General features: G+C 37.2%; 1 protein-coding gene across 3 annotated transcripts in view; it reads right to left on the minus strand.

The window, feature by feature from the left end:
- Positions 1-1,157: 1,157 nt before the first annotated feature.
- Positions 1,158-11,841, minus strand: part of Rap1a (RAP1A, member of RAS oncogene family) — an 80,022-nt gene continuing 69,338 nt past the window's right edge. For 2 of the 3 annotated variants that reach the window (XM_052732008.1, XM_052732009.1), the window contains 3 exons: positions 11,210-11,353; positions 5,908-6,023; positions 1,158-2,860 (listed from right to left, as the gene is read on the minus strand). In XM_052732008.1, the coding sequence (XP_052587968.1) occupies positions 5,937-6,023; positions 11,210-11,353 (231 nt within the window). In that variant the 3' untranslated portion in view covers positions 1,158-2,860; positions 5,908-5,936. Of the gene's footprint in view, positions 2,861-5,907; positions 6,024-8,727; positions 8,843-11,209; positions 11,354-11,841 lie in introns of those variants that run through there. The other variant, XR_008216727.1, reaches the window with a different exon arrangement.

Raw genomic sequence — 11,841 nt, forward strand, 5'->3', positions numbered from 1 at the left:
ATTAAGAAAAATACTTAAGTGGCCACAGCTCATTAAGTTAATGGTATTCATACCTCCCACACATTTTGTGTATCTTTCCTTCCTGATTAAGTTGTAAACTCTTGAGGGAACGCTTCCATGCCTCTTTGTAAGGAAAGGCATGTACAGAGTACTTTTGATATGCTGGTAGACAGAAGCATCATCTGATACTGAAGCTCCCCCTGGTGGAGGGTAAGATGATATACTAGTATTTACTGTTAACTCTAAAACTAGTGGAGGCATCAAGTCATTAAAGTTGTTTGTGGTCTAGTTGGGGGAAAAGAAAAACTACCAATTGTAGCATCAGGCTTCCTTTAAATGAGTATTTTTCACACAACTAAAGCTATTGTACCTGAAACAGCCACAAGCACTACTATGGAATTCGTTCATGAATATGAATGATGATTAAATCAAGAGACTCTTGATTTCTTGGCTATAAAAATATATCTTGTCTTTGGGCACCCCTTCCAAGACCAAGGAGTTCACAAAAAGACACTATAAAAAGATAACTCTCTTAACAGGACACCTTTTCAACTTGCTCAGCAAGTACAGAATTCCCTTAGATAACACTGCATTCCTGACTCTATTGGTCCTGCCTTAAATACCCCTGGGTGCCAAAAAGGACATTTTTCTTGATTTATACCTTTAACCCCAGTGGAGAGTGTAAAAGGTGACAAAGGAAGCTGATAAAAAAAATCAGTTAAACTGGTGAGACTTCAATGTCATGTAACAAATACCTACACAACTCACCTGACACAGGATTTAGACATTTTACTGGTTTGCATGAGGTCTGTCTGTCCACGATTTTAAATCCAAAGAAATGTATGAGAAATATTTCAAAGGATAATGATTTTAAAGGTCCTTAAAATATGGACTGCCTCTAATTGGGCACACAGTGACATGCTCCTGTAGTCCTAGTTACTTGAGACACTGAGGCAGGAGGATCACCTGAACCCAGAGCTTTGAAGCCAGCCTGAGTAGCACAGTAAGACCCCATTTAAAAAACAAACACAAACAAGCAAACAGCCCAGCTTTTCTCACAGGGACCGACTGGCCCTACCTTCCACTTGCATTTCAGTTGACTTTAAGGTTTTGCCCCTCAGTCACAGACGTGCATAACTGCATCAAGAGAAGGGAAATATTAAGTAGCTAAGTTTATTAGAATATCAAAAGAATACAATTTCCAATGTTTCAAACAGTATTTTTGACATTTCTTCAGGTTGGTCAGATCTTACATTTGAAAGCTGACTTAGTAACTGAAGGGCTGGAAACATACCTGGCAAATCTCAGCAAGGCATGAACACCTCTTCACAACTAGTTGCAATGAGACAGTATCTAGATCCCTGAGCAAAGATTTACTTTCTAGGACTGGTCTCCTTGATTTTTGGGGACAAGGCACAGGGTTTCCTAAGCTTGCAATCTGCTTTCTTCTCCAGTATGCAGCTGGCCAACAAGCCATTTGCTTTCCCTTTCTTCATGGAGAACACACAGCAGTATCACCCTGGGTCCATGTCCTACATAAGCCCCACCTTTATAAAATGCAACTGAGAAGGAAAAGAAAAGCACCTCTATACAGCCAGCTAAAACTGTGATGTTGCTATCTTCATATCACTCCTGCTACACTGCTCAGACAGTCAGGTCACGCATCCCTGTTTGTGTTCTGAGTTGCAACCACTTCCCTCAAGTTCTTCAATCTCTTAGAAAGCAAGTTTGAAAATTTTCACAGAACACTGCATTGGTGGATTCACTCACACCAACAAATTGACAATGGCAAGGATTCCCTGGATGAAATTACAAGCTGTGCGGGATTTGTAATAGTCAAAGTCAAACCCTCATACAATATTAAACTTATCTTTTTACATATAAAAATAATACAGAGTGGGATATTTTATTCAATAAGATACAATCTTTAAGGTCAAGAGAGAATATACAAAACTATTCTATGTCGTCTGGTGTATTTTACTGTAGAGTAGGAATAAATATATCTAGAGCAGGAAGTGCGAGGTCTGTTCCTAGAGAAATCACCCATAAGTGTAGTTTAAAGCCAAGTGGTCTGCTCAACAGGCAGAAAGGAGCTACTGTTGCATTTAAACAATGTGGTCATTATAAAATAAAGGACTTAAATCTATAAACAATAACAAAAAGACACAAACCAAATGAAAATGTACTAAAATTTAATCATCCATAAAAGCTGTAATTTAATCTGACAGTAAAACACAAGAAGCAATATTAGAGTTGGTTTAGTATATTATATATTTTAGCTTTGAAAGCCATAGAAATCAGTTATCCCAGTTTTTTCCCTATAAAAGACCCATTTTTCCAAAGCATTATGCACAAACAATTTTAATTAGAATATAATGACAGATGATATTTTCATAATTTTTAAATATAAAATGAAGTCAATGACTCAAAAAGTTATCTGCTGCAATGAGTTTAAAGGGAGATTTCATAATCTATATCATTACAGATATAAAGTATGATGGTTCAACTTTTTAGTGCTTGATAGGGAGGAGTCATGATAAAAAGGTCAATATGAAATCATTTGATTATAGTAGTAACATCTAACATTTGAAATGCATCCATGCTCTTCTGTATAATTGTATTAGAGTCAAGTATCTTATTTCACATCTGTTATAACTGCTATTGCAAAGGAGAAATACTATGTCTTATTTCCAGGAGATATACACAGAGCAACTTTTTCTCCAGGGAACTTGTGCAAACCAATATAAGATCTAAATTCTTCACATAATATATAAAACAGGAGAAGCCTCTTCAGATTTAGTTTTTGAAGTCTGGAATGCTGGCACTTTCCAATTAGGCAACAGTTCTTCATTTCTGTGATCTGGAACATTGAACAGACACAGACACACATAGATAGAGTTCTCTTGTTGTCCGAAGGTGGCAGTCAATAAACAAATATCTAATAACACACAAAGGATGACATCTACTGACCATTACTAAGGAACTAAATTACACCAAGCTATTTCAGTAGAAGAGCTATTTTACCTTCCTATTACACATGTTCAAAAATAAGCCAGGCGTGGTGGCATGCGGATCAGGAGTCCAAGTTTGACATTGACTACAGTTTTGGAGTATGCAAGACTGTCTCAAAAGTTCAAAACCAAATATAGAAGACTGAGTGCACAAAAAGCTATTAATAATCAATTTTTGTTTGTCCCTGGTTTTATTATACTTACTATTTCACATCTTATCTAATACCCTACCTATAAAGAGGCAGACAGTAATATTTTACTTGTATCCCATTATCTTTTTTTTTTTAAGTTCAATATTTGTCTACATAAACTCTATGTGAAATTCTATATTCAGCCATTTTCTGATCCCATATTAGGTACTATAATTTCTAACACAGCTGGCAGAAGACAATGCAGAAAGATCCCATACTCAAAGGCAGAAGAAATCAGCAGGTCTTACTACTTAGCAGAAGCCAATTAGTTTAGAGGGAGAACTCCTGGTGATTTCTGAGGTCTTTAAAATTGGAATATTTAAGAGATTTACATGTTTTAATACAATTCTACTTAAAGACTTATAGACATATAAGCTGCCCCCAAAGTTCAGCTACTCTTACTAAAACACTGTAATTGTTATTTAAATCTACCCTGTTATCTTAGAACTTTTCCTCCCTAGTCTTGTTATGTTGGCTAGGATGGCCTCAAACTCCTGCACTCAAGTAATCCTCCTGGCTTAGCCTGAATAGCTACAGGCATGTGCCACCACACTAAGCTTTAGCACTTCAAAAAATACACGTATAACATGGCATTGCAAATCACAATAAAGGTACTACAAAGCATTCTGACTGATAAGACCTCTATCATCACACACCTACAATATCTCAGGAGACTACATTTTAAACTGAATTTTGTACAAGTCTAAGGATTGATGCAACCAATAAGAATGGCTTATTGCAAGACCTAGGCAAGATTTCTCTTCTCTAAGGTCAACTGGATGAATGCATTTTCAAATCATAATAGGCCAAGTGGTATCTTTTCCTTTAAGCTAAAAGAACATTTTCTGAGAATGCAAAGTTAAAACTCAGGATTGCCAAGGTAATAGTGTCAATAAGCCAGTCAACTATAAAAGAGTAAAACAACACATTACCAACTTGGGTCCTCATGTTTGTCTTTGTCCCCTTCCTTAAACACACACAAACACCAGTAATTTAACAATAATCACTTTCAGGAAACTCATGATTAAAAGTGTTTTAACCAGTTAGTTTTAGGAAAAGCCACTCAGCTCTTCAGAAAAAGAAATCATTTAGACAGAAGCTGACCTTCCCAGTTTGACCACCCGAGACAATCTACGCTTTTCCTCCTTTCTATTTTTTCCATTAAAAAGGGTTGCAGTTACTCAATTGTTTTCTCTAAGAGATATACTTACTCACCCCTATCTCTAAGGAGCACAAATTAGCTCATCAGGAACTCAGAAAGCAGTAATCTACTAAACAGGCCCCAGAGATCAACAATAGTTAGTGTTATCAACTCTCAAGTGAGCAGAGTTTACATTCCTATTCTAACTCCATCAAGTTTAGTCATATTCACATAATTAGCCTCCACTAAACCATACATCTGCTCCATGAAAGCATTCTGTTTGAGTTTATTAGCTAACAAAGAAGAAACATCAGGGGATTTAAATATGTAGTTAAAGGAAAACAAGTAACCAGCTCACAGGGCCTGGTTTCTTACCCAACGGGCAGTGCAAATGCTGCCATGAATTTCTCTCTAGTGGGTCCACTTAATGAAAGCTGAAATGCTATCTGAAGTCAACTACCACCTGATGCAGACTGGTAAAACATTTGATGGAGAGTCACTCACTTTTGAGAAGAACTGATAAGCAGAACTTCATATGCCACCACACAGCAGACAGAATGGCTCAGGTTTAAAAAGCCTGAAAATAACAATGTTGGGGAGGATGTAGAATTCATGAATTGCTGATGATGTGTGTGTGTATACATATATATACATATATGTATGTGTATATATGAGCTAGCCATTATGTTTCTATGTACGTGCATGTGTGCAAGTCATCCATAGAACTGCAAACTATCCGTGTGTGTGTGTGTGTGTGTGTGTGTGTGTGTGTGTGTGTGTGTGTGTGTGTGTATTTAATACCACACAGCAGGCTTTTTTTTCTTTTTTGGTGCATTGATGTTTTGCCCTCATGTATGCCTGTGTGAGCCAGATCCCCTGTACTGGAGCTACAGACAGTTGTGAACTGCCATGTGGGTGCTGGGAAATGAACCTGGGTCCTCTGGAAGAGTAGCCAGTGCTCTTAACCTCTGAGCCATCTCTCCAGTCCCTATCCATATATTTTGTTTGTTTTAGTTTTAAGCCAGGGTCTCATGTAGCCCTGACTGTTCTGACTTTGATATGTAAGGGAGGCTGGCTTTGAACTTCTAATCTTCCTGCCTCATTCTTTGTCTCGGATAATAGGTGTGAGCTGCCAGGCTAGGCTCAGTATTAAGTATTGTCATATAATAAAAATAAACTACTGATACATGTAACATGGATACTTCTAAAAATACCACTCTGGGTGAAAGATGGGAGACATAACACATTACATATTTCTGCTCCTGCTAAGTTCAAAGAGGAGCAAACCGAAATGCTAACACTAGGTAAGTGCTCTACCTAACCTCTAGCACCATTTCTTAAATACCCACTCTTCAGCAGGTGCTGGCAACAAGGTGGTGAGCAAATCACACACGGTTCTCCCTTTGAGAGTGGAGACTCTCCTGGGGAGAAGGCAAATTATCCAACAGATATAGGTGTCTGTCACAGGGATGAGCAATGGAGGCTCAGAAATACTCAGAGGAAGTAAAACGGTTCCAGTTGGGAGAAACGAGGAAGGCCTTTGTTCTGCTTAGCATCATCTTACCTGGCTCAGAGCTGCTGCTGACTTCAAGTCTAGAGCAGCAGACATGATTTCTTTTTAGGCTTCTTCTTTTCCACTGGTGTTTTTCTATTTATCTGTCTGACCAGGTCATAAAATATCTAGGTAAAAACAACAATAAAAAGTACTGATTGTTTGTTCCACAAAATCATTTTGAAAGTACTAAGTATTGTTCTGCCATTAGAAATGAACTTTACTGTTTTCTTCTGAAGTTTCTTAGCTCCCCAAGCTAACTCTCAGAGTAAAGTGGGCCTTACCTATACATGAGGAAGGATATGTACCTGCTCTTAGACAGCCAGCAGTCAATTAAAAAAAATTAGAAGTTGAAGGGAGTGAACACTTAAAGTTATAATTAAAATTACAGTAACAGCACCAAAAAGCTTCCGTACATTGTTCCTAGATCCAAGTAATAATTTTGAACCATATGATAGTGGCATGGATCCTTAAAGGGCTAAGCACGTATCCCCCAGAACAAGAATATACATTTCTTTTTTTTTGGGGGGAGTACTTTTCAAGGCAGGGTTTCTCTGTGTATCCCTGGCTGTCCTGGAACTCACTGTGTAGACCAACCTGGCCTTGAACTCAGAGATCTGCCTGCCTCTGCCTCCCAAGTGCTGGGATCAAAGGCATGAGCCATCTTACCAGCAAGAATATATTCTTATGTAACCTTAGCATAATGCTGATCCTAGTCAAGACATTTAAACATCCATACATTTCTTTGTATTATCTTCAGTGTAAATTCTAATTTTGTCAATTATCTCAATGAGGCCCTAAAACATTACTCTCCTCGTGGGCAGAAATCTATCAGGAGCTACACTGCATTTTGTTTCTTGATATTGTAGCACTTGTCTGTCTGTTATTATTTCCTTATTTGTTTGAGATGGGGATCTCACTTCAAGCCCATGCTGGCTTCAAATTCACTATTAGTCAAGGCTGGCCTTGAAATCCTGATCCTCTTGCCTCCATCTCCCAAGTGCTGGGATTATAGATGGATATTACCCCATGAACTGCTTTTGTTTGGCCTTTTAAAATTGGGAAGACTTTAAAATTTGGTCTTTGTCCTCCAGGGTTTTGTCATTTCTGAAAAATTAAGTCTAATAAACGTATAAAATTTCCCTCAATTTGCATTTGATGATGATGATGTATATTTTAGGCTGGGACAGGAAAAAGCATATCTGTTCAGATAATATAAGAACAGGTACATGCTGTCCACCCCTTATGGATTTGTTTTTTAAGGTAGGGTCTCACTATTCAGCCCTTGATGGCCTGAAACTCACTTTGTAGACCAGGCTGACCTTGAACTCAAGAGGTCCATTTTCTTCTACCTCCTGAGTGCAAACACGACAACAACAACAGACAGGAAAAGTCCACTAACCCTTGATTTGAAGGCACAAACAGTACAGTAATAATCTTGGAGATTCATCTTTGAAGAGTAAAAATCATCAAAGACAAAAATACAATACTTTTTATTTCATAAAAGCGAGTTAGTAAGCCTGGGTTACCAGTCCATCCCTATTGTATTCCTTAAAGTCAACTTGGCAAGAGTTCATTTTCATCCCAGGTCACTAGTAAATGAGAGCCTGCATTATTTAAGCAAAGAACCAGAGTCAGCTGACACAGTCTTTAAAACATTAGCACACTTAATACGATAAAACTACATATAAACCAAACAGTGTTGAAAGCAAGTTTCCTGATTTTACTTTTATTTTGCAGTGTTGGGAAATGAACTGAGGCTTTGCTCATGTAGACAAACACTCTATAGCTGAGTTGTATCTTTAGCTGCATGATTTTAATAAGTTATTATTTTGTTAGAGAATGTCCTTAAAATTTTAGTGATTTTTTAAAAAAAATTTTCCATTTATGTATCTGTGTGGGTGCCTGTGGAGTCCCGAAGTGTTAAATCGCCTGTAGCTGGACTTAAAGGAGGTTGTGACCCATGGGAGCCTTTCATAAAGCCCTATGAGCTCTTAATCACAGAACAATCTCTATAGCCTGAGAACCCCTTTGATCCCAGGAAACACATACTAAAATATATAGGAGCGAAGAAAAGTGACTTCTATAAATATGTGGCAAAATGTTAATAACTAGTGAATCTAAATGAAGGGTAAACAGACTATTTTTTTTCTTATTCTTAGATTAATTTAAGAAAATTTCAAAAGCAAGAGATTTTAACATCAGTGACTTACATTTATTTCTTTTGTTGTTTGTTGCAGTAGAAAATTAAACCCAGGGCCTGTGCATGTTAGGCAAGTCCTCCACCAATGAGCTATATAGTCTAGCCTGTGCATTGTTTTAAAAAGATGACAAGCTACATTTCTTTAAGATGATAATCATCTGTTACTTTTTCAAATGATTCAGAGATTACAAGACTAAATGGTTGCAAAGAAAAAAAGAACAGATTCATTACAAAGCTATAAATAAATATATTCTTTTCTGTTTATCCTATCCATTCAACTCCCATTTCCTAAAAACACTCCACTCTCTATAGTCTTATTTCTAAGAGGTTAAAACTACAGTATTTATAAGCAAAATGGTAGCTGTTTCCACAACTCTGAAGCCTTTAAGAACTTAAGGTATATGAGTCAGGAAAAAGTTCTCATTGGTGCACAAGGCTTAACATGCAAACTATGATACAAAAATAACAAAAAGATAAACCAGAACAGTAAATTAACGAAACACATACGCAGTTCCTCTTTCAGTTTCTCCATACCAGTCAGTGTCCCATTTCTGGCACACATTATAGAGACAGGTAACTGATTGCTTGTAGTATTATTCTAAATGATTTCTTTGGAAAACATTGCCTACCTCACAGCAGCAGATGGTTCAGTGATGAGGGCAAGTTCGAACTATAATATTTGGTTAGAAATGCTGAAAGTCCCCAGCCTAGGTTCTTCCTCATCTCTCTGAACTATAGAAAAATCTAGAGGGAACACAGAATAGAGTTTCTCAACCCCTCTCCCATTCCTAATTGGGATGTCTTTATTCCAATCATTACTCCAGCTTCAGCAAAGAAAAAGAAATTTGGGGTTAAGACTGAGGTCATTCCAGTGCATCAATTGCTACTTGTAGAATATAGAGAATTAGAGGGCTCTGGCCAAGTATTGTGTTCTTGTCTGTTTGCAAATTTAAAGTCAAGAGCTGAATCTTGTGAAATTATTATTCCTCTATCTTCATGCATTCAGAAACCACACAAGCATTTATACAGCAGCATAAACTGTCTGAACAACTATAAACTACCCAAGGAATTCTGCAGCTGAATTATTAGCCTACGAAGAGTAAAATCTTAAAAAAAAAAAAAAAGAAAACAAAACACTTGAAATTATATTCTCATTTCTAGCATGCAGACTGTGTGGTTTTTCAAAGAAGTAGAGATTATAAAATGACTATGACATTTTATATTGTTTTCTAAACCCCTATGTGGAAACTTTAACAAGACTGTCATGAAAAAGTCAATTCTGCTGCATTAAAAACTGCATTCAAGGGAGCTTTACTAGCTTGTGTAGTTCCCATAATCAGTAATGATTAAAGATGAGGAACACTTACTTCCTCCCTACTAAACTCTGGCTCCTACAGAAGAGGTCTTGTGTGATGGACTCTGGTCCAATTCAGCCTCAGCACACTTGATGAGCTTAGTAGGTAGAGAGCAGTGAGGGTGACCGAGACAGTAAGGAACCAGATTCCAAAGGCCAACCATGTTATATAAGGTGACATCACAACACAATTTTACTATTCAGGGGCACTCACCAACTGTAATGTATTCTTCATTAAAATATTGTTTGTTCATTTTAGTTAGGGTCTTGTTATATATAGCCCAGGCTGGCCTAGAGTTCATTCTCCTGCCTTGGCATCCAGAGTGCTGGGATTACTAAGTGTATACCACCATACCTGGCTCCTTTTCTTGCTTGCTTGTTCTTTGAGAAAATAATACACTAAACATTAAATTTTTATTATAGCCACATTTTCAAAAACAACCTCTAGAAAGTTCTAATTTCACAACAAAGAAAGATGAGTGGATGACTGGATGGCTATCAATTTCTTCTCATTTACCTGCCAGTGAATAACAAATAACTGTAATGGAAGCACTCAGCAGGACTTGTTTCTCAACTAGGATGTAAACTTCTTAAGGGTAGAAATAGTTCTGTCTGGATGAATGCCACCTGGGTGCAGAATAAAGTGCCAGGTATACAACAGGTACTCAATATGTTTGCCAGATGAATGGAATTAACAGGTTTTTTTTTATATTTGTTAAAAGTGGTTTCACCTAAAAAAGCAAGCTTTAGCATTCTTGACTATTTGTAAGAAACAGAATCTGTAGGAAGCTGATTTTTTTTCCCTTGCCAAGTGTTTAAAATAATTTAGCCATCTTAAAAGTCTAGTAATAGTCTACAAGGATAGTCATGAAAAATGACTTACAGAACAGAGGCCAGAGAGCAACAGTGAGTGAAACCCCAGCCTCAACGACCTAACCCACTCTCATTCTCACCTAGGTCTAGTTACCTGCCATGCTTCCAAGGGCCAGAGAAGGGGACAGGAGGCTTACTCTGTCTCTCTGCCCCCACTGATTTTCTTTTTCAAAGGCTTCTGGTAAAGTTCCAAAAGCAAAAACAATCTCATGTGTTTACCTGATTGGCAGTAGCAATTTGGGAACTACAGTAAATTTTTAGGGGCTCAGTCAACTATTGGCTCTTTAAAATGAGGCACATAGCCTATTTGCAAAGCCAGAAGGCCCACAGTTAATAACTTAAGATCGTGGAGTACTTACATCAGCTGTGTTCATCTGGACTATCAGCTTAAAAGGACTGAATGGTTTGAATTACATGTCCATTCATACACAGATCCCACACTTTCTTCAGGCATGCATCAAAAGTGAGGCAAGAATCAAAAATCGAATTCTATGATGGTATTATATAACAAAAATCCATTATAATAGCAACTTTAATTTTTTGTACTCTTCTATTGGACTTTACCATCTATTTTTTATATTCAACGGGATAAGTAACTGCTATAAAAGTGTGACCATTTTCACATGCTAGCTCTAGCATATCACTTAAAGGCTTAGCAGGACTTTATATACAGCCTTTGACAATAAGTTAAAATTAGGTGTCTGCATTACAACTATCAGAGACTGAAGTCCTGGAAGCCAAGGAACATGGTATCTAGAAATGACTACTTTCTACAAGGTAATAAAATCAAGATAATTCTTTTTCTTACAAATTCTGGCTATTAATTTAAGGCAAACAGAAAGTAGAAAGGCACTTGTTTGTACTGTCCAGTAGTTGCAGGCTACCTCATTAACGTTGATCTTTGACTTTGCAGAAGATTCTAAAAAGGCACAGTTACACCACTGTCTTGCTAAATTCTGGCCTTGTTCTTTGCCAACTACCCGCTCGTCTTCCAGGTCACATTTATTGCCAACCAAAATCATTGGAACCTGCAGGAAGGAAAAAACAAATTTATTACATACTAGTTACTTACTCTCTTTTTACAAATAAGCAATTACCTGCTAACAACAGAAACACACCAGTCTATAAGTGTATGCTCCACTAAGTGCTTAAAAAAAGGGTGTGTGTTGTGGTTGTTTGGGATGGAAGAAGAAATGGAGGGAAGAAGGAAGAGGCCAAAAAATATGGAAGAACTTCTACTACATTCATATACCAAATTATTCTAAAGAATATGATCCCATTTTTTCTTAATTTTAATTTTTTGTATGAATGTTGTGTACAATGTTCATGTATGGTACCTAGGATGGCCAAAAGATAGTTATGAGCTGCCATGTGGATGCTGAGGATTGAATCCTAGTCCTCTGTAAGAGCAGCAAGTACTTAATTACTAAGCCATCTCTCCATCCCTTAATGATCCTAAAATTCTTATGTAGATTACTACAAATAACTGAATTTCAAGTAGAAAATTCTGAAGGAA

This window comes from Peromyscus californicus, unplaced genomic scaffold (assembly GCF_007827085.1).
Source record: "Peromyscus californicus insignis strain IS unplaced genomic scaffold, ASM782708v3 Scaffold_9__1_contigs__length_137607984, whole genome shotgun sequence".
NCBI classification, from domain to species: domain Eukaryota; kingdom Metazoa; phylum Chordata; class Mammalia; order Rodentia; family Cricetidae; genus Peromyscus; species Peromyscus californicus.